The 23,334-nt window shown below is 47.9% G+C and overlaps 1 protein-coding gene across 7 annotated transcripts in view; it reads right to left on the bottom strand.

Annotated features, from left to right (window-relative positions):
- BAZ2A (bromodomain adjacent to zinc finger domain 2A) overlaps positions 1-22,751 on the bottom strand; it is a 40,001-nt gene extending 17,250 nt beyond the window's left edge. The window contains exons 1-5 of one of the 7 annotated variants that reach the window (XM_053557587.1): positions 22,569-22,751; positions 3,853-3,987; positions 1,826-2,214; positions 1,621-1,735; positions 575-760 (exon numbers count right to left, since the gene is read on the bottom strand). In XM_053557587.1, the coding sequence (XP_053413562.1) occupies positions 575-760; positions 1,621-1,735; positions 1,826-2,214; positions 3,853-3,987; positions 22,569-22,572 (829 nt within the window). In that variant the 5' untranslated portion in view covers positions 22,573-22,751. Of the gene's footprint in view, positions 1-574; positions 761-1,620; positions 2,215-3,852; positions 3,988-16,518; positions 16,699-17,146; positions 17,218-19,785; positions 19,984-21,282; positions 21,383-22,568 lie in introns of those variants that run through there. The other 6 variants (XM_053557582.1, XM_053557583.1, XM_053557586.1 and 3 more) reach the window with 6 other exon arrangements.
- Positions 22,752-23,334: the final 583 nt, after the last annotated feature.

The raw sequence follows: 23,334 nt of genomic DNA, 5'->3' as shown, positions 1-23,334 counted from the left end.
CCGAAGCTGGGTTTGAACCCACCACTCTCAGTATATGGGGCCAGCGCCCTACTCAGTGAGCCACAGGCACTGCCCCTAATTTTTCTGTTTTTAGTAGAGTCGAAGTCTCACTCTTCCTCAGGCTAGTATTGGACTCCTGTCCTCAAGAGATCCTCCTGCCTTAGCTTCCCAGAGTGGTAGGATTTCAGTTGTGAGTCACCATGTCTGGTCCAAAATTGGCCTTTCTTATACTTCAGAGGAGTAAAAAGTAACTATTCCGCTGGCCAATGTTTTCTTTCTAATTAGTTAGAACCCAAATAGACCAACTGTGTGCTATCCAGTGAATTGTTACTATCCAGCACTCTAGGCCAAAAGGAATACTAAGTGAGAACCTGGGAAATGAACCAATTCAGCTCAGGGTTTAGCTGGCCCAGCCAGGCCAGTGGCATGTACCTGTGGTCTATCACAGGATTATCTGGAGGCCCCACTGGATCAGATTCCCTAATACTTTGCCTATTTTTCTATCTATTTCAGGTAGTAGAAGTTGGCTACCCTCTGCAAGGATAAGTAGAAGGGAGCCACCCTGCAAGCCCACCTGGTGCCAGAGAGTTGAAGGGCTCCAACGAATCTTCACTGAGGATTGGAGTGTCTTCCAGTTCATCAGGAAGATGTGAAGGATCATCTAAACAACTCACGGTGGGGTCAGGTACCAGAACTGAGACTTCCTGGTGTAATGATTCCACAGAGGAGACAGAGCCATTGTATCCACACATCTTTAGTTCTAGAAAATTCCAGGAGAAAGCAAAAGTCAGATTCAGTGCCTTCAAATGGTTCACTAAGCTATAGTAGGTAATCCTTGCTAGAAGGATGTTCATTCATTCAACATTTATTGCTATCATGATGTTAGTTCTATGATGCAAACTGATTACATCAAGATACTTCAAGAGAGCAGACAGTGCTTACAAAATCAATCCCTAGGGCAGGGAAAGAAGAGTAGAGTCTGAGACAAGAACATCGTCATGTTCTCAGATATCTCCCCTATCCAATGGAAACACAGAAGGCATCCTGCAATTTTACAGGGTGGTGGTCACCCTTTCACCAGGTATCAATCGCAAGCAAAGCATTTATCTATCTTTAGGGAAAAGATAAGGAGTTATCATATTTACAATGCTAACAAAAAAAAAAAGGAAACTGAGTAACCAGCAATGGTATGCTTTGTCTGCTTCCATCCCTCCCTATATCAATCACTAGTAGGGCTCAACCCACTTTAGCAGCCAGTCAGACCCTGTCATAGTCATTGAAAACAGTATCAACACCACTGCTCATGCCCTAACCCTTTCATTTATTTTTGAAGAAGCCCTTCTTGATGCAGCATGTCTGTTGGCGCTGTTTTGGGCTCGCCCACCTGCCCTCTCCAGGCCAGCAGCTCTGCATGAGCCTGAAATAATTTGTACTCCCACTCTCGAGCTGGTGCTGCTGCCACAAAAACACCAGCCATTTGTCTCTGCTTATCACCAACATGAAAATCAGCCTCCACTGCAGAGAGCTGGAAAGGTTTAAGTTTTCCTCACCTCAAAAAACCACTGTCCCCCTATAGTCTCATTTTCCCTATCCCTCCCCAGCTCACAGACCCATTTGTACCTGGCTGTTCTTCCTCCAGCTGCAGGCTGCCAACCAAGCCAGTGCCATTCTCTGCCACAACCGAAGTCATCTCCTTTTCTGCTGCTTCATCAGGATGGATACCACTGCCTACCTCCTGGGAGGGTGCAAAGGTTTGAGTGCTAGATCCCAACATAGGAGAAGTCTGTGGAGAGGTGAAAAAACTAGGGGGTCCATTGGGCATCACCTCAAAATTCTGGTCAGGAAAAGAATCATACAGTTCTTGTGAATCAAAGTTAAGCCCCATGGGACTCTGGGTACCATTGGCCCAGAACTCTTGGCTCCCAGCTCGAAGGTTAGTGTTGTGACTTGGGGATGAAGGTTGCCGGCTGCCCCCAAGGATGCCGTTGAGTGGGTACTGTCCCCCCGAGAACTGGGAGAGAAGGGATGGGTCCTTGAGGTTGCTGCCAGAATTGGCAGATGGGTACTGTGAGTAGTTCCAGAGACAGTCGTAGGCCACGTTGGGGTGATGGAGGTGTGAGGTGCTGGAGGAGTGGGGAGCAGAGTTCAAAATCCCTGAAGTAGTAGTGTGAGATACAGTAGATAAGCCATTAACATTCACATCCCCATTCAAACCTAGCAGAGAAGGAAAGAAAAGGGTTAGTTACATGTATTTAAGTAATTCTACCAAAAGAACCCCAAAGCAATAGCATTGATTAGAAAAAGGGAAGGGGAAAAGGAAGGGAATTCCCCCTCTGCTATATTTAGTTTTTGGGTCTCTGGGGAACACCAAACCCAGATACTCCTGGATGTAAGCAACTGCTACAGAGGCCACTGAGTAGAGGGATAGATAGGGAACTCTCTAGGCCTACCATGGGAGCCACTAGCAGAGAGCTGGCTGCTGCTGCTGGCTTTTTTTTTTTTTTTTTTTTTAATTAAATGAAGCTGTTTGCAGACTTCCTACAGTAACTCACATTCTTCCCTACTCTGATTGCCTAGGAGAATTCTTCCCTGAGAGGGGGATGACTAAATTCTGCAAGCCCCCTCTCCTTTCCCTAGTGCCTATTTGGCCCCACAGTGGACCATAAGGGACAGCCTCCACCTCACTGGCACATGCAGATCCAGCACTTTGTGCTGGACTAAAAATAGAATTTGCAGTCACCACAGCGACAAGATCCCAGCTCAGAAGGCTGGGCTTAGCCCCTCCCCAAAGGCACTGAAGGGTAACATGCAAGGGGGAAAACCTCTGCACCACCAAGGCTGCAGAATTCAGCCCTTAACCTCTGGGGTGGAAGACAATCAAAAGGAACCAAGGTACTAAGGAAGCTTGTATGTTTGTGTGTGTGTGGGAGGGAATGCCAATGAAATAAAAGGGCTTTTATCCATCTGCAACTCCCTTGGAGAGGACAGGAGGGAAAAGTGGCAGTACTGGGCGGCGCCTGTGGCTCAAGAAGTAGGGCGCCGGTCCCATATGCTGGAGGTGGCGGGTTCAAACCCATCCCCGGCCAAAAAAAGGAAAAGTGGCAGTACTTTTCTACTACAAGAAAGGAGGGAAGGATGTGGACTTCTTTGTGCTTCTAAGCATAAAGGACCTGAAACTCAAGCAAGATTAGAGAGGTACTTGGCAGAGTCATGGTACAGGGTAACTGATAGGCCAAATCCAGGAAAACAGCTGATCCTAGCAGTAAGGCTTCCATCTGGAATTATGAATTTCTCTCTGGGGAACTAGCTAAGAACTGAATCGTCCCTTATCCCTCCCTTCTAACCAAGGACAGCAATTAGGACAGCTACTTCTTACACCTGCCTTTCTTTGATGCATAAACTAAAAGGCAAACACATCCCAACCTTCATCCAACTCCCCACCCCCAGCTCTAGCCCAGTGCAGTTTCTCTAACCTCTAAAAACAACAGGTCCTTTATCTCTCTCATAAGGGTCCAACCTGGTTATCAGCAGCAGAAGCCACCTCACTACTCTGGCAGTAGCTAGGAAACAAGGCTGACAGAAGAGCAGGCCACGATGAAAAAGCTGGTGTGTTTTTCTAACCACTTTCGACTTTAAAACTAAAAGTGTGGTTTCCATAACCCGCTAGAATTTGTTCTTAGAAAATTGATTTCTCTCCAGCTACATTTCTGTGGATTCACTTTTTCTCTCCCCACCTGGCAGGAAAGAGAGCAGGGGTAGCCAGCCCAAAGTGGAGCCCAATCTCCTCCCATCAACCTGCTCTCAAGGAATGATGCCCATTCCATCCCCAGGCCCTGTGGCCCTCACACTCACTTTTCCCTTGCTGGGGGAAGTTCATGGGAGACCCGTTAGTGTAGAGGCCCTCCCCTGAAGGAGAGGGTTTCAGTCCTGAGGCAGCAGGTGCAGGGGGAAGGCCAGTAAAGTTAAAATGGTCGTTTGCCTCCATTTCTGCAGGAGGGGAGAGAGAGGGAGAAAAAAATACTGGCGGTTAAAAACAAGGTTATATATGTCACCTGGAATCTTTTTGAGGGAATGCCCCTGCCCCTCTATCTACTTACCCTTCTCCTATCTAAGTATCAAAGTACTGGGAGGGAAGATAGAGGTTGAGAGACAAGATGGAGGAAATAATCCCCTGGCCTGGAGCCCACCACCCCCCAAAATTAGCAAAACCAAACTACAAGCCTGGAGGAGTCTTCCCTGTGTTAAGTTCTACCCTCTTGACTCCCAGCCTAGTTTACCCCTCTAGATATTAACCTTCTGGTGTAACATTTAAGGCTAACATCCTCAAGGTAAGGCCAGAGTTCCACGCCCAGCTCTGTAAGAAGTTTTCAAAGCCATCCTTCTGACAAGAAGCTACAGAGATAGGGGTGTTGGCAGAAAATCATACATGATATACACACCACTTTGTTTTGTTATTATACTTGGGCTAAACATAATTCTATGTTATCCTATCTATAGTCCTAGACAGCTGAAGATAGTGCAGCTACATTTGTAAAGGGATCTGAAAAAGAGAATACATTGCAGAAAGGTGATTATAATGGCAAAACTCAATCACTCAGCATACTTCCACTCCTTATTTATGGAAAAGAAAAGCATGTTCTCCAAGAACATAGATCAGAAAAATGTCAGCAGTGAAAAATTGATTAAATAAGATGGTGTCCCCAAGAATATTATTCTGTTATGTCTATGATGGTTATTTCCTAATTTTTTGGGTTTGTGGCTTAAATATAGAGTCATGGAGAAAAAAGTAAGCTACTTATAACTTGTATTTGTAAAGTGCAATGGCTGATTATTCGATGATAGTATTCACCTTTTCCTGAAAGCCACTAGGAATTATGAGAAGTGAGCCTTTGATCTGAATAAATTTAGCTTTGATAGAGCAAAGAGAAGAGAGAAGACAGGAAAGAGAAGTCAGAATTATTAGTAAAGTCTGACATATCAATCAGAAACTTGTGATGTATTAGTGCATACTAACTTGATACTTGAGTGACATAATCTGTCTTGATACAGAGAAAGCAACTCCTTAGATTTTATTACTATGTTTTGTTAAAAAGGCAGAAGAATTCAGATTGGTTTCTTTATCAAGCTTCTAAAATGAGGCAATAAACAGACCAAGGTGTTTGGCGGTGGCTTACTGCCCAACATGGGAAGATCCCTTGAGCTAAGGAGTTCAAGACCTGAACAATAGCAAGGCCCTGTCTTTACCAAAAAATAAAGAAAGAAAAGAAAGAATGAAAAAGAAAAAAATTAGCCAGGAATGGTGGCAGGCAGCTCTGAAGTCCCAGCTAGTCAGGAGGCTGAGGCAGGAGGATCATTTGAACCCAGGAGTTTGAGGTTGCTATGTGCTAGGCTGATGCCTTGGCAATCTAGCTTGAACAACAGAAGGAGACTCTGTCTCAAAAATAAATAAATAAACAAACAAACAGACCAGGGCAATTCTTTAAATAACCTCTTTTTTTTTTTTTTTTTGAGACAGAGTCTTACTATGTCCTTCTCGGTAGAGTGCCGTAGCGCTACAGCTCACAGCAACCTCAAACTCTTGAGCTTAAGCAATTCTCTTGCCTCAGCCTCCCAGATAGCTAGGACTATAGGCGCCCACACAATGCCCGGCTATTTTCTGGTTGGAGTTGTCGTTGTTTGGCAAGCCCAGGCTGGGTTCAAATCCGCCAGGTCCAGTGTATCCAGCTGGCACCCTTGTCGCTGAGCTATAGGCACCGAGCCTAAATAACCTCTTTTTAAAAAGAACCAGAAGTGGGCGGTGCCTATGGCTCAAAGGAGTAGGGTGCCAGCCCCATATACCGGAGGTGGTGGGTTCAAACTCATCCCGGCAAAAAAAAAAAAAAAAAAGAACCAGAAGTAAAGCTTTTAAAAGGATGAATAAATTGGTTACACTTGTAGTATCAGCTATTTGGGAGGCTGATGTGGGAAGATCGCTTGAACCCAGGAGTTTGAGGTTGCTGGAAGCTAGGCTGACACCATAGCACTCTAACCTGGACAGAGTAAGACTCTATCTCAAAAAAGAACTACCACTGGCTGGGGTTTTAAGAGTTATGTTCATGCATATGCTACATACTGCAAATTAGCCACCGTTGGTATATATGTGACCATAACATAATTCTAAACATGATATATAAATCTTGTATAGTATGTCATATGACAGTGATAAGATTCTTCCAGCTAAATACCATAGCTATCTCTACCTCAATCTATTTTAACTAAAACTAAAGAAATAAAAACAAAAGCAATTTGTTGAGCACAGTGGTACATGCCTGTAATCCCAGCTACTTGGAAGGCTGAGGTGGGAGGATCCCTTGAGCCCAGGAGTTCAAGTCCAGCCTGGGCAAAATAGCAAGACCCTGTCTCTAAAAAATAAAATAAAAGCAATTTGTTTTCTGTTGATTTAAGAACAATTTTTTAGGACTGACTTATCTCTCATACAAGATTTCTCATTTTTCACTCTAAATTAAGTAGTAGACCCCAAACTTGCTATGTGTCAACTAAAAAATAGGTCTCTTTAGGATTCCAGGGTCTTACAGGATTTCCCTCTTATTAAGGGCCACTCTACTCCTCAGCAGTAAGGAGTCTCACAAATTGGGAGATTAATAATCTTTCTGAAATGGCCCACCACAGTTGCTCACACCTGTAATCCTAGCACCCTGGGAGGCCGGGGCAATGGATTGCTTAAGCTTAAGAGTTCAAGACTAGCCTGAGCAAGAGTGAGACCCCCATATCTAAAAATAGCCAGGTGTTGTGGGGGGCACCTATAGTTTCAGGGTTTTGGAAGGCTGAGGTAAGAGGATTGCTTGAGCCCAGGAGTTTGAAGTTGCTGTGAGCAGCGACACCATAGCACTCTACCAGGGTGACAAAGTGACACTCTGTGTTAAAAAAAATAAAACTTCCTGAAATGAAAAGACATAAAACATTAAAGTTCGTTCTCCAGTCTTTAGGTTTGGTTCCTTCCAATGCTTGTATGACAGAGTAAAGAGGACACTCAGTAGTTCACAAGTCCTGGAAATGCTAGGCCTATAGAACCAATTATATTTGATTCCTACCTCTTCTCTCTCTCAGTTTTATGCACAGCCACCCCTCCCCTGGTATAGGGGACACACACATACTTTTTCCCTCCTATGTACACTGGACTATAACCTACTCAATGACAGCCACAGTTCCCCTTTCCATTCTCTATTTGCATCTGAGAAGAAAATAGTGACCTCCTCTCTGCTGCTCTGGGAAAGGACAGCATATCCTGTTTCATAAATAACACACTAACAACAATTCATGGATGGCACACAGAAACCAGAGAAGTAAAAGGAATGGGAAGTTATCTGGAGGCTGAGGGCAGTTTCCCCACCTGCCTCTAGTGAAGGGTTATCAGAATCACGAGCACTTCATTTACAAGAAGCCTACTAGACACATAAACCTCTTTGTGAAGTCAACACAATGTAGTAGTGGGCTCTAGGTTCAAATCCCAGCTCTATCATTTACTAGCTGTGTAACCTTAAACAGGCTTAAACTTAATGAATCTAAGTTTCATTATGTATAAAAATGTTAGTACCTATTTCCAGGGCTTGTGAGGATTAAATGAGAAAATCTATATAAAGTCCCTATCACACAGTACTTGTCATCCAGCAAGTACTCAATAAAAGTTAGCTATTATTTGGCTCAGTGCCCACAGCTCAGTGGTTAGGACACTGGCCACATGTACAAGGTCTGACAGGTTCGAATCCGTCCAGAGCCTGCTAAACAATAACAACAACAAAAATAGCCAGGCGCCTGTAGTTCCAGCTACTTGGGAGGCTGAGGCAAAACAATAGTGTAAACCCAAGAGTTTGAGGTTGCTGTATGCTGTGATGCCAAGCACTCTACAGAGGGCGTGAGACTCCGTCTCATAATAATAATTTTAAAAAAAGAAAAGTTAGCTATTATTATGGGACAAAGACTGAAAGACTGACTAGTTTTCAAAAAGATAATCAAGTCTAAAAGGCCTAAATATGATATAATTTAAGATATAACCAAACCAGGGATGATCCAGACAGACTTCCTTATATGCAACTTGACTCCTGATTTCAGATGTCATTTAAGGCTGAGCATGGGGGCTCACACCTGTAATCCCAGAACTCTGGGAGGCCAAAGTGGGAAGATCACTTAAGGCCAAGAGGTTGAAACCAGCCTAGGCAAGACAGCAAGATCCTCATCATCCCCATCTCTACAAAATATTAAAAATTTAAAAAGTCATTTAAATAGGAAATGACAGAAATACAAAGAAAATGTGAACAGCTCCTCTCATCAATAAACCTAGGATTGGGCGGTGCCTGTGGCTCAAAGGAGTAGGGCACCAGCCCCATATGCCAGATTTGAACCCCCATTTGGCGGGTTCAAATCCAGCCCCAGCCAAAAACTGCAAATAAATAAACAAACAAACAAACCTAGGATTATTTCATTGTAACCTTCCTACCAAAGGTACTTTTCACAGTAAAGCCTGAAGGTAAACTCTGCCCTCCTGTCCAGAGCTAGTAAGAACAGTATTGCAAAGGAGGGAGTATCTCTTTGAACTAATAGGATTTTTTCCAAATGAAAAAAAGAAATCAGTGCCCAACCTCTAGAAGAGCAGAAACTTTCATGATCAGGAAGTACAATTAGGCAAGCACCTGGCCCAGTCCCTGTTGTACATAAATGGGTCTCCTAAGAGCCCAATGTTTCATTTATAAGAGTTAAGCTTGAGGGTGGTACCTGTGTGGGCACTGGCTTCATATACCAAAGGTAGCGGGTTCAAACCCGGCCCCGGCCAAACTGCAACAACAACAACAACAACAAAAAAAAATAGCCAGGCATTGTGGTGGGCGTCTGTAGTCCCAGCTGCTTGGGAGGCTGAGGCAAGAGAATGCGTAAGCCCAAGAGCTGGAGGTTGCTGTGAGCTGTGATGCCACTGCACTCTATCGAGGGCGGTAAAGTGAGACTCTGTCTCTACAAAAAAAAAAAACAACTTAAGCTTGAGGGTTTGGCGCCTATAGCACAGTAGTTACCATGCTGGCCACATACACCAGGGGTGGCGGGTTCAAACCCAGCCCAGGCCTGCTAAACAACAATGTCAACTACAACAAAAAATAGCCGGGTGTAGCGGTGGGTGCCTGTAATCCTAGCTACTTGGGAGGCTGAGGCAAGAGAATCGCTTAAGCCCAAGAGTTAGAGGTTGCTGTGAGCTGTGATGTCACAACACTCTACTGAGGGCGATAAACTGAGACTGTCTCAAAAAAAAAAAAAAAAAGAGTTAAGGTTGAGGCAATAAAGCCCTCCAGACCTGGCTAAATAAATTGCTGTTCTTTAACCTGCAATCACAGCTATATGGACCTGTGACATGGTTTTGTTTTGTTTTTTTTGCAGTTTTTGGCTGGGGCTGGATTTGAACCCACTATCTCTGACATATGGGGCCAGTGCCCTACTCCTTTGAGCCACAGGCACCACCCCTGTGTGACATGGTTTTAACAGAAAAAGACTGACAATGCACAAAGTGTTAAAATAAATACTAGATTTCAACACTGTTGCAAGTGTCTTGCTTGACCAATTCTAACCCTTCAGGCTACTACCGCCATAAACACAAGACACATTAACACCCTTCAGCTGAATACTTCAGTAGTTCCTGCAGCTCTCTCCTTCATTCTTCTCATGTAGAACACCAAAATTCCACAAATGGGAGGTTTCTAATTTGGGGGAGTGGTGAGGGGAAAAGGTATGGAGAGATTTCAAATGTTTATCTTCACTAACAGCAAGGGCAAATGATCCCACTACATTTTAGCTTTATAATTGTAAATTTTTTTTTGTTTTGAGATAAGAGTCTCACTTTGTCACCCTTGGTAGAGTGCCATGATGTCATGGTGTCATGGTGTCATAGCTCACAGCAACCTCAAACTCTTGAGCTCAAGCCGTTCTCTTGCCCCAGCCTTCCTAGTAGCTGGGACTACAGGCGCCTACCACACTGCCCAGCTATTTTTTAGAGCCAGGGTCTCGCTCTTGCTCAGGCTGGTCTCAAACCTGTGAGCTCAGGCAATCCACTCGCCTTGCCTCCCATAGTGCTAGGGTTACAGGCATGAGCCACCTTGCCCGGCCATATAATTATAATTTTTTTTTTTAATACTTATAAATGTTATAAAGGCTATTTCTCAACTCTACGCATCTCTGGATTGCCCACCATTATCTAATACCTAGGTTACCAACCAGAAGAAATTTTGCCCCCTACAGGACAGTGAGTAGTCTCAAGGTGTGTGCTACTGGCATCTAGTAAGTAGAAGCTAGGGATGCTACTAAGCACACAGGACAGGCCTCCCTCCCCGCACCACAAAGAATTATCTGGTCCAGATATCAATAGCATCAAGGTTGAAAAACCCTGTTCTAACACAAAAGCTGTTCTACTCCTGCCCCACACCCTAGGGAAGTTCTAAGTTTTCACTGCTCCCAGTTTCTGACAACTGTAAGTAAGGATGCTTTGATTTTTCTGTCTAAAAACTCCTCCCTGGAGCCATCTTCCTTCATCAATAAAAGAGTTCTAAGTGAGGCTAGGGCGGTGGTTCACGCCTGTAATCTTAGCACTCTGTGAGGCTGGGGCGGGTGGAATGCTTGAGCTCAGGAGTTCAAGACCAGCCTGAACAAGAGCTACACCCATCTCTAAAACTAGCTAGGCAGTTGTGGTAGATGCCTATAGTCCCAGCTAGTGGGTAGGCTGAGGCAAGAGAATCACTTGAGCCCCAGAATTTGAGGTTGCTGTGAGCAAATGCCATAAAGAGAGACTCTGTCTCAAAAAAAAAAAAAGAGTACCAAGCCACAAGATCAACATGCCTCTTATCCAGTCAGGAGCTCATTCTATCAGCTCTGATAACAAGCTTCCCTTTAACTCTGGGATAAACCATAGCATATACTGACTGAGGCTCACTCTCTCTCAAAATGTCCTCTCCTTTCCCTTGTCAGGACTCCAAGTGAGGCAGGAAGAAGATCGCAAAAAGAAAAAAGATTATACTAAGGGGTGGGATACTCAAAACTGCCATGTCTCCGATAAACCTGTAGGTTGTTAGGTTAAAAAGGAAAAAAAAACCTGCCATGTCCAGGCTGCTCAGGAGAATACAAAGATGACCTGTAGATAGGTTCTACAGCATCAATGGAATATTAAGTTCCACCACTGTATCTCCAGCACCTAACTTAGTGCTCGGTAAATAAAAAAGACCAAAGGAAATATTTGTTAAATCCATGGACTAAGCAAATAAATGCATAAATCTACCTTTTCTGTCATTACCAGTTTACATATCCAACAAAGATCATGGGCTTTGCTCTTACTATTTTCAGAAAACCAAAAAACTACATCATACAGATAAAGATTTTTAGAGAGAAGAAAGCCCCCAAATTTTGACATATTTTAGGTAGCCATCTCTTGCAGAAAATAAAGCCTAGAAACAGGGAAGTACTAACAATGTAAAAAGGCAATAAATTTAAGCTCTAAATTAGTGAAATGTTCCGCTTGATTTAGCTACACACTCCAAGTACAAGGCAGGTTTTTAAATACTTGTTAACTAAAGAAACCACATAACAATCTAAGTTAGGTTTTCTGCCACAGCTCTGGTCCTTTCACTATCAGAGACTGGGAATGTCTCTGAAATTTCAGGACACTAAAAGCCATAGTCTAGGTTATTCCCCTGTTTTGATTATTTCTCAGAATTTCACTTCTAAAAGTTAAGGACTCTCCCCATTTCCTCCACAAAGACAGCCTCTCCCTCTAAAAGTTAGCTGAGTTAGGCTGGTTGAAAACCCCTTTAGTGAGGCAAGTTATGGACAGTCCAACCTCAGAAGACTAAAAGTATTAAGACAAACCTCTCTCTTAAGAATCTTTCTGTGGGGGCGGCGCCTGTGGCTCAGTCGGTAGGGCGCCGGCCCCATATGCCGAGGGTGGCGGGTTCAAACCCGGCCCCGGCCAAACTGCAACCAAAAAATAGCCGGGCGTTGTGGTGGGCGCCTGTAGTTCCAGCTACTCGGGAGGCTGAGGCAAGAGAATCGCTTAAGCCCAGGAGTTGGAGGTTGCTGTGAGCTGTGTGAGGCCACGGCACTCTACCGAGGGCCATAGAGTGAGACTCTGTCTCTACAAAAAAAAAAAAAAAAAAAAAAGAATCTTTCTGTGGCTCAGTGAGTAGGGCACCGGCCCCATATGCTGAGGGTGGCGGGTTCAAACCCAGCCCCGGCCAAACGGCAACAAAAAAATAGCCGGGCGTTGTGGCGGGCGCCTGTAGTCCCAGCTGCTTGGGAGGCTGAGGCAAGAGAATCGCGTAAGCCCAAGAGTTAGAGGTTGCTGTGAGCCGTGTAACCTCATGGCACTCTACCCGAGGATGGTACAGTGAGACTCTGTCTCTACAAAAAAAAAAAAAAAAAAATCTCCTTTCTTGGCTGGGCGCCACAGATTCCACAGTTGTAATCCTAGCACTCTGGGAGGCTGAGGCAGGTGGATTGGCATAGCTTATGAGCTCAAGACCAGCCTGAGCAGGAGCGAGACCCCGTCTCTAAAAATAGCTAATTGGGGGGAGGCGCCTGTGGCTCAGTCAGTAAGGCGCCGGCCCCATATACCGAGGGTGGCGGGTTCAAACCCGGCCCCGGCCGAACTGCAACCAAAATGTAGCCGGGTGTTGTGGCCGGCGCCTGTAGTCCCAGCTACTCGGGAGGCTGAGGCAGGAGAATCGCTTAAGCCCAGGAGTTGGAGGTTGCTGTGAGCTGTGTGAGGCCATGGCACTCTACCGAGGGCCATAAAGTGAGACTCTGTCTCTACAAAAAAATAAATAAATAAATAAAAATAACTAATTGGGATGCTGAGGCAAGAGAATCGCTTGAGCCCAAGAGTTTGAGGTTGCTGTGAGCTGTGACGCCACAGCACTCTACCGAGGGAGACAAAGTGAGAAACGCCTTTCTTTTTTAACTTTTGGTAAGGTAACAAAATGCCCCCTTAATAATTATTCCCTTTAACTAGATCAACAAAACACTAAGCCAATGCTATATCTACTGCAAGTGACAAAAACAATTTCCAAACCTCTTCAAAGACAGGATTTTTTTGTTTTGTAGAATTTTTTAAATTTCAAAATTATGCAGACTATTGATATGTGGTGAAAAATAGTCCTTCTGACTCACACGAGATAACGCTGTAAAAATACTTATCTTGGGCTATGGAAACACATGAGGACACAAACATGCTAAGAAATCTAAAAGATTATGTGCCCCAGGCAACATCTGTTTTAAACTTCACTCAATGCCCTAGGACATAAAAACTTTGGCATTATCGCCTTACTTGATACACGTCACACAAGGTCAAACATCATATCAGTTTTTGACTAACTTCCATACCATTTTATCAGTGAAAGAATATGGCAGGTTGGTACTTGACCTCTTCAGAGGTGTCAAGAAAAGTTAACAGCAGGAAGCTACTGTTAGTAACCCTAACAAGCTTTGCTTCTCTTTAGTAACATCTGATTCTAGAACCAAAAGATTGCAAAATGAGCCATTATGGGCATTCTAGATTTCTGACTGGCTCTGAGGTCAGCCCACATAGTTTATACTAAGAAAATTTTTTTTCTAGAGAGGCTTTTAAAAAAAATTCCAGTCATGGGCAGAGCCTGTGGCTCAAGGAGTAGGGCACCGGTCCCATATGCCGGAGGTGGCGGGTTCAAACCCAGCCCTGGCCAAAAACCACGAAAAAAAAAAAAATTACGGTCATTATTAGAAACTCTACTTCTCTGATAAGCAAAATGCATCCATTTTACAGCATGACCACGAAAAGTTGGCTTTATTCAGATTTCAGATCAATCACTATTTTCTCAGACTTACTTCTATTTCTTCTGAAGAGTCTAGAGTACTTACTCCTCTATTGCTCACTCCCCCAATAGAGAAAATCAATTAGTTTTCTGTCAAGTGCCAATCTACGTAAGCAAACCTTGAAGAAAGGGGAACTTAAAATCAGTGTCAAATCAAACCAACCAGTGTAGCACAGGGTCAAGAAACAGGACACTGACATTAGCTGGATGACTTGTTTTTACTATTTCCAGAGTATCTACAATTTCACAGGCCCAGTGAAAAGAGCAAGGATGTTATCTTACTAGAGATGATGCCACTTTCACACGATTGTACATGTGTATCAGTTACTTCCCTGGATCTTTTTTTTTAAAACAGAGCCTCAAGCTGTCACCCTGGGTAGAGTGCTGTGACATCATAGCTCACAGCCAACCTCCAACTCCTGGGCTCAAGCAATTCTCCTGCCTCCGCCTCCCAAGTAGCTGGGACCACAGATAGGCGCCTGCCACAACACCTGGCTATTTTTTGGTTGCAGCCGTCATTGTTGTTTGGTGGCCAGGATGGATTTGAACCAGCCAGCTCAGGTGTATGTGGCTGGCACCTTAGCCGCTTGAGCCACAGGCACCAAGCCACTACCCTGGATCTTTAATCTAGGGATCTACATGTAGGTGAGAGGCTTTTGACTGGAAAATAGTGAAAGGATGATTTAAATGCCAGATTTATATAGTTTTCAGGACAGTCCAAAGATCTTAGAACTTCATCTTCCAAAATCTAATTCTGTGGCCAACTTTTGTCCCTAATCAAAGCCAGTGGGCAACAAAATGCCTAGGAACATAGTACAAGTCCAACAGTGTATACTAAAGGTAAAATCTCCTGGAGTTATCAAGTGGGAAAGAGAAAATCTGGGTGCATGACCTTGCATAGAACAGAGCTTACCACTCCTCCAAGAAGAATAAGAAAGATGTTCTTTTACGGACTTGCAGAGTAAGTCATAACAGCAAATTCTCCTTTTCTAATTAGTGGGTTCTACAGAAGGTAAACCCTCCTACACCCTAAATCAAATAAGAGGCTTCACATGGGGACTCTCCTTAGGCTACAGTCCCCACTGAAGAACAAGCTCATCATCTCACTCTGTAAATAAGTCCCTACCCCAACATAGAAATCTCACTCATAGTTAAAGCTTTCACATCCCTTCCTCTTCCTACACTTCTCAAAATCAAGCCTTTTCCACTTCACAAACGCACTTGCTCAGGTCCTCTGCAATACAGAAACCATCACACTTAAGAACATATTAAAGAGGATCTCAATATCTCACTGTCATGCCACAAAAGGTTCCCAGTGTTCCTGGCAGCTCCCTATGTGAGGAAATTTGCACCACCTTTATTGAGAGTGTACCCTGCTGGTGGATAACTGAGTTTGCTTCTCTATGACCTTTAACTCAAGGGGAAAGGCAAAGAAGAAAAAAAAAAAAAAACCCTCCAGACAGGGAGACAGGGATGATGCTCTGGAGGGAGGATTCGGATCGCTGAGTCAACTGCAGTGGACCACTTCCAGTTGACAAATTAAGTTTATCTCCCCCTCCCCCCCACCCCCAAAATCCAACGAAAGGTCTCTCAGACCACACGGTTGGCAGGATCCAAGCTTGCCCAGAAGGCCTCTGAAATGAAACCAAATCTGATTAAAATGGACATTTCAAAACAACAAGGGACGCAGCAGCAAATGCACAGCTGCCATTTCCCGGCCACTTCCTGCGGGAGGCTGGGGGAGGGGCTGTTTGTCTACTGCTGGAGGTGGAAGCTACCCCCTCATTCGCCCCCCAAAGGAGACAAATCCCTCACTCTCATAATCCCTACAAAGGATGGCTGTTATTGGCATTGCCTTCTCCCCAAAACAGGGAACACCAGGAAATAAAAGGATGATGTGAGATCATCTTTTCTATCACGGAAACGGGGATCCCCTCTGTGAGGAATCTCCTTGGAAAGGAATCCCTCTTTATTCTTCCCTTCAGCCCCTCAGCCCAACTCAATACCAGACGCCTAAGCACCAGCCCTATCAACCTCCACCCCTGGAGTGGGGGATTCTCCCGGGGATGCCGGGGCCCCAAGCCAAGCACAGCACCACCCTGTAAGGCCCCCTCCGGCTGTCCACGCTCAAGGGAACAGACCCGCTCCCAGAGCGAGACACCCGCAGCCCCCTGGAAACCTCTTCTGTCCTCCACTCACCACCGCCACTCGCTCTGTCACCCACAAACGGGATGCTCGCCCAGCCCAGGGAATCCCCTCACCCACTCCCCGCGCTAGGGCAATCCCCACCCCCACCGAGGAGGTGGCGCCCCTCCCGGGATTCCACCCGAGTACCCCACCGGAGTCATCTCCACCAGCCAGGTGGCTTTTCCGCCTCCTCGCCATCGTCGCCGGCGCAGCCAGAAGCCTCCACGGCTCCTCCCGCCCCCGCGGCCCCGTCCGAGGTCCTCAGGCTACTCTCCTGCTCCAGCCTCCTCCCAGCCCCTAGGGCAAGGGGACCCCGGCCGTGGTCGAGTCCTCGCAGGAAGTAAGCGCGATTCGCTTCCCGGCCCGGACAGGCTCTGGCTCCGGAGACTCCGTTCCCCGAGGGAAGCCGTGGATGGAAGCGGGCTCTCCCTTCAGTCGTCTGGCCACAGACCCCACAAACCTGAGGCAGCGGCGTCCAGCCAGGATCGGGGCTCGTCTCTCCCCGGGGGACAGGCGGTTCACATGGCCGCGCACCGGGCGCCAGAAGGGGAGGAGACGCCGGCCGGGGTAGGGGATCTGGGGTTCGGGGTCCGGGAAGGGGGAGGGGGACGCGGCTCAACCGCGGGGCCCGAGCGGAGCCAACATGGCCGGCGGGGGAGGAGTGAGTCGGAGCCGGAGGGGGCGGGGAAGCTGCAACCCAGAGTGCCTCCCGACGCGGCCTTCGCCGCAAGGTCCTAGCGCCTGACTTCCCTCGCTTCCCGACCCGGATCTGGGTCCTAGCGCCGCCATGTATCCTGCAACCATCCTGCTGCCCCCCTTGCAGTTCCCTTTGCACAGCATCTCACTGAGGCCGTAATCCTGTTTTACATAGGGCAAACTGAAAGGCGTGCCACATCCCAACCAAGGTTAACCTAAAGGACTAGACCAAATTTCTAGAACCAAAGGCTGTGCCACTTGTCTAACAGGGGAGTTAGAAAGGGCCGTTAAACAATTTCAGGGGCAGTTATTCCCCAGGTGGGGTAGTGGAAAAGTGGAAATGGAAAAGTTGTAAAGGGATGGAGAGAGGCCTAAGTTTGCTGCCCACTCACCTCTATCCCGTCCAGGCCTGATCACCACTTTCCTGGTGACATCTGCAGAGCTCTGGGCATCCGAAAGATTCCTGTGCATGGGGAAAGAAGGCACAGCTCTGGAACCAGGCAGGGGTGGTGAACTTATAGCCTTAAGGCAACATGTGGCCTTCTAGGTCTTTAAGTTTTGGCCTTTTGACTGAATCTTACAGAACAAATTCTTTTATCCTTTTATCAAAAGGAGTGCAGCACAGAAAGATGAAGCTTTTCTTGCCTTCTTTGGTGCTTAAAAAAGAACAATCTTAAAATCAGAAGGCTGGGGCGCCGGCCCCATATGCCGAGGGTGGTGGGTTCAAACCCAGCCCCGGCCAAACTGCAACAAAAAAATAGCCGGGCGTTGTGGTGGGTGCCTGTAGTCCCAGCTGCTCGGGAGGCTGAGGCAAGAGAATCGCGTAAGCCCAAGAGTTAGAGGTTGCTGTGAGCCGTGTGACGCCATGGCACTCTACCCGAGGGTGGTACAGTGAGACTCTCTCTGTCTCTACAAAAAAAAAAAAAAAAATCAGAAGGCTGCAGGTTCCCCACCCCTGGAAGGGTCTGGTTCCACTTAGGGAGTTGAAAAAAAAAAAAAAAAAGAAATGCAGTCAAAGTAGTAGAGGATAAACAGAAAACTGACCAGCAAATAAGATGTCTCAATTGTCCACCTATTCGGCACTTTTTCTGAAGGGCTGCATAACTGTGTGAAACTCTCTGACAAGAAGAAAGTAAAATCGCAGAAGACTAGAGTTTGTCACCTAAACTGAGTATGGCAGGGCCCCAGAATGGGGAACAGTGCCATATGATGTTACAGCTTAGTGAATTTCTAGTTCAACCTTCTCTCATTTACCAGATGAAGAAATTAAGGCCCAAAGAGGTTCATTGATATGTTCAAGGTCAAACAGTAGATAAAATATGGAATGTTTCCTTTCCTTGCAACTCAACACTTTGCAGGTTTCAAGATAATTCCCACTCAATTCAGTGCAATGCAGTTCTAAAAAAATTGCCTAACTGTACAAAGCTCATGCTGCTGAATATTCTGGAAAAGCAAGAGTGGGGAGGATGAAACTCTGGCAGGTTGGGGGATGTCAGCAAATACCTTTTCCTCTGGAGATCCAAGGAGAAAGAGATCTGAAAACTGGGTGGAGACAGGGAAGTTCAGGGGCCAAATCCAATCCATCAGTCTAGATTGGATTTCCTTACTACACTCAAGGGTGGTGGGTTCTTTTCTGAGTTTGAGGACTCCACCCCCCACTACAAAAGGATCAGAGAAGGAAGCTAGTTTTAGCAAACCTCACAAGTGTGCCAGGCATAAAGGGATAGAGAGAGAAGGAGGGGAGGGAGGAGACTAAGGGGGGAGGGTTTTCCTCCCTCTCCTCAGATAAATAAGATTACCAGGGGAAGGAGCAGGCAGGTAGAAACCAAAACCCTTCTCTTCTCCCAGTCAAAACAACAAATTTATAGGTCACCTTGAAAAAAAAAAAAATCCCTCTAACCTCAAGTCTCTGAATAAATGGAGGACACCATTAAGGAAGAGGTGTTGTTCCTTATGGATATAGGTAGGATGCAGCAAATTTGTTAAGGAATGCCTATCCCCAAAATAAAGGCAGGTGGAGAAGAAAGCTGGTGGCATGGAACCGACCATGCCACCAGTGTGATCCATTCAGCCAGTGAGAAGGGAAGTCTTTTATAATTACCCACCTCTGTTAGGGGACCCCCACATACATCCCTAGCTCTGCTCCTTCTGCTTTCCTTTCCCAGCCACCCCACATCCAGGATTAGGATTTGCTTCAGACTCAAATCATGTTCCAGGGGCTGAGATGAGGCTGGGGGGTGGGGGTATCCCTCGTTTTTATCATCTTTTCCAGGGCAGATGAGGGAGAATCTTCCTGCCTCCCACCCCAAGCGGAAGGCTAGCCTGGCAGTCCGAGACCCAGCAGGCGGGGGAGGAGCCTGCGACCTTCTGACGGGTGTAGCCACGCCCCTTCCCCACGCCCACACCCACCCACCTCAGGCTCCTCTCTGCTCCGGAAGAGCCGGTTACTCCTGTGCCCCACTGACTACTCCCACCCCTTCCGAGCCCCAGGCCTAAATCTCCAGGGCAATCTCTAGGCCAGGACTATTCCAGTAGAGGAGTGGTCAGGAAGACAAGGACCACCTGGGATTAGAAAAAAAAAAATGAGGAAGGATCTAGTCTTCCAATCTTATACAGAAAGACTAGAATCATCTTCATCCCTATGGAGACCCCGCCCCACATCTAATCAGGGATCTTCCTTGCTCCCTGAGGAAGGATGAGGTTGGGGTGCCAACATGCCCAACAGCTGGGTGTTTACTTCTTCCAGAAGCCACCCATGCAGCAGCTGTGCTTCTCCCTCCATCCAGACGACAGAGGGCAGACTGACCCCATGTGTCCCCAAACATTCCTCAATCCCATCTAATATGGCCGACCATTCACCCACCTCCCTTTAGGAAGCTACTAGAAAGGAACAGGGGCAAATGGTCATTTTATCAGCAACTTGGGAGAAGAATGTCTAGGGAATAGACTGAACCTCCTTTAAGCCAGGCCAGTGGATGAGTAATGAAGAGAATGGAGAGGGAGAAATTAGCACCTGCTCTCCCTTTCTCACCCTCCGTCTTTCGCGCTGCACCTCCCAGACTCCAGGGTCAGCTGCCACAGTGCCTGGCTCCACTCTAGAGCCAGATGGTTGAGAATAGGAGGAGGAAGAGAGAAGGGGATTCATTTGCATCTTTCTACCTCCTTCCCTCCCCCCCTCCAGATACTCCTGGCATCCAACCCCAAACACCACTGCTGACGCCCCCTCCAACGCCCCCTCCTCCCCCACTCATCTCAGCCCCTGGAACATGACTTGGAATCTGAAGCAAATCCTAATCCTGGATGTGGGGTGGCTGGGAAAGGAAAGCAGAAGGAGCAGAGCTAGGGATGTATGTGGGGGTCCCCTGACAGAGGTGGGTAATTATGAAAGACTTCCCTTCTCACTGGCTGAATGGATCACACTGGTGGTAGTGGTCGTTTTGCCTCAATCCTGTTTCTTCTAACAGGATCGTACTGTTAATAGGGTCTAGTTAGAAGATAGCTCTCAGACCTGTAACCATTCCAATAGACCCCACCTCCCCTTAAAGCAAAACAGTCTGCTTCCTCTCTGTATTTTGGGGAGGTTAGATTCTCCCGTAATACACCAACCTCTCCCCAGTCCCCTCCCCAGTCGGCAGGTGCCCTCTCAGATTCACACAAGTCTTGTTTCCAAACTTCCCAATGGGGCTTCTCTACGGTGGAACAGAAACCACACATTTCTTTGAGGGTGGGGGCATTCTTTGCATGTGAATAGAAGGCTGAGCTTTTCTCGCTTTCCCCACCACCCCAACTCCCTTAAGAGACTTAAGCCCCTGTGGCCCCCCCTCCGCCCCGCGCGCACTTTCCCCCAATAGCCTCTTAAGCCCAGAATCACAAGATTCCGGCAGTGCCCCAGCTCCCCGATCTGGGGGAGGAGCGTTCCTAGGCTGGAACGGCCAACCCCTAGCCCAGGAGGGCCCTTCCCACCTGGGCTCGGTAGGCCAGTAGGTGCCGAGGTCAAACCCCAAACTCCGGGAGAAATGGGGTGAGGTGAGGACTACCAGAAGCTTTGGATGGGACTTCATTGAACTTGAAGGGCTGAGTGGAGCAAGGCTGGATAGTGAGTGTAGTCAGTGTTGTTCCCTCCCTGCCCCCCGCGCCCCTAACAGCGAGGACTGAGAGAAGTTGGGGTGACGGTTATTCCCTCTCCCATTGGGGTTAGGATGGCACGGGAAAGCGTTACTTCCAGGGGGAAGGTGAAACCAGACTACAGGAGATTTTTCTGCGAGGAAGGTGCGGGGGAGGGGGAGATTCTGGGCCCACAACAGCAGGGACACCCGAGAGAGGGTGGTGGACAGGCGTGAGAAGCCTCCGGATTCCGGTCTCAGAGGATTGGAGAAATAGGCGAGTAGAAGGTGTTCAGGAGACAGAAAGGCAGCTCCCGCAGGGGGACAGTCAGATCCTGAATCCCTGGGCAGCAGGGTTCCCAGGGCAGAGGACCGCAAGGACGGCCGCCGGGGACTACGGGGCTGAAGTGGGTCCCAGGCCTCACCTGGAGCAAGGCAGGGCCGGGCCTCGGGCGGCGGCGGCGGCGGCGGCGGCTGCAGCGGCGCAGGTGGCTGAGCCGGGCGGCGGCGATGCCTCCTCCCCCAGCTCTGGGCCGGCGGCGGTGTGTGTGTGGCGGGGGGGGGGGGCGGGAGGTGGCGCTTAAAGGGGCAGGAGCTACTGGGGTGAGGACGAGCCCTTGGGGAGGGCTGTCGCGAAGGATCCACTGGCGGAGGAGGGGGTAAGGGGGGGAAGCGGGTGGCGTCTCCTAGGGGCCAGAACCAGGAAGGATCCCAGATGGAGGAAGAGAACAGATCCCAGGAAGAGACAGAAACTTCTGCGGTGAAGTGGGGGATGGTGGTAGGTCCGAACGGAAGGACTTGGGAGAGCTCTGCCGGCGCTCTCAGGGAACCAGCAAAGACCTCTCCAGAAAGGAGGCCGGGAAGGCAGTGAGGGCCACAAGGACTCCAAGGAGGCCTGGAGTGTGGGAGAGGGAACTCCAGGCCGAGCGTGCTGGGGGTCACGCACAGCGCCCTACTAGGTGAACAGGTTCCCCGTGTTTCAGCTCCTCAGGGCTCCATCTGTACAGCTGTGGAGCCTTGGAATCAGGAAGCCATGAGGGCAAAAACCTTCTACCCTCTCAACCTAAGCTCTGCCTCTACCTCAGTGTCCTCAGTGACTGTGGTGGGGGGGGCAATCAATAGAACCCCTCGTAGGGCTGAAGTGGGACCGTGAGAATCGACTTATTCTAGCTCAGTTTTCCCCAACCACCACCACCCTTGCTTCAACCTCTGGAGCAACAGGAAGCAGCTGCTCAGGGCAGCCCCCACCTGAAGGTGGGTCAGGGTGGGGGAGGAGAGAAGACAGGAACTTAAAAGCCCTGAGATAAATTAGGGGGAGGGGAAGCACTTTAAAGACCCCCCCAGCACAACCATAGTGGGCTTTACTTTTTGTGTAGTCTAGCAGTGAGTACTATCAAATATTATTTGAATCTCAGCAGCTTAAATGGGGAGAAGCAAGAGGCAATACTCCACGGGGGCGCAGAGAAGGGGGTGTTGGGAAAACCCTTGCCTAAGGTGCAGTCTCAGGCTTTCCCTGAGACCTGGAGTTGGCTAGGGCTCAGAATCCCAAGGTGGGCAGCCACCCGGCTGAGCCCTATAGCACTCGCCCCTCTCCCCGTTTCCCCTCCTTCACCCCAAAATGAGCAAAGGTTAGGCCCCACCCCTGCTGAGTCAGCCAGGGAGGGAGCTGGGCATCCCTCAGGCCTTCCCCTGGGCTGTTTCTCATACTCACCCATGTCAGGTTGGCAGGGGTCCAGACTGGGACCACCCAGCTCCTCACTGATCTTGGGCCTCCTTCACGTGAAGGCTGGTGTTTGATCCTCCCAAACTGTGAGCTGGGAAAGAGCAAGAATCAAAAAGCCAATGTATGCTTCCTGCGAACCTCACAGCCTGAACTGCTGTAGGGTGATGTCCCTGTGTGACAGACTGGGTGGGAAGGGCGGAGGGAAGGGCGGGGCTTTCTCTGGGTGGAGAGAGGGAGGAGGTGAGGACAGGGCAGAGCAGGAGAAATATGGAGGAAGGTTAGAGCTGTGTTGACACTCTAGTGGCGTGGTAGAAGAGGGCGGCAAAGGAGGAAGGAAATAAATAGTTGCAACTAATGAGAGGGAGAAGATTCTCAATAAGTGCTGAAGGACGTGAACGTGTTGGGGTGGAACACCCCACGTTGGAGTGGAAAGATGCAAGGGACATTTAGGACTTGAGTTGCCAGGTCTGCATCAGGGTGACGTGGGAAAACAAAGGAGAAAGGGCTGACCTATTCTCTGGAGGCTTTTCCATCAGCTTCCCAACCACTCCAGAGTCAGGACCTAGAGGAAGTGTCCCCACCCCCATAACTCAGTATTTCCCCAAATCCAAGCCACTCTGAAAGCAAACTACCAGGCTCAAGCAGCTCAGGGGCTCCACCTTCTGTCCAGATCATGACACAGGAGAGACTGGTGCCAAGGATGTCGCAGGCAGTTGAGAGGAAGCTTAGAGGCCCCTACTCCACCCCTGGCGCC

This window comes from Nycticebus coucang, chromosome 12 (assembly GCF_027406575.1).
Source record: "Nycticebus coucang isolate mNycCou1 chromosome 12, mNycCou1.pri, whole genome shotgun sequence".
Classification (NCBI taxonomy): domain Eukaryota; kingdom Metazoa; phylum Chordata; class Mammalia; order Primates; family Lorisidae; genus Nycticebus; species Nycticebus coucang.
The sequence above is the reverse complement of the archived record's forward strand: the minus strand, read 5'-3'. Positions and strand labels throughout refer to the sequence as shown.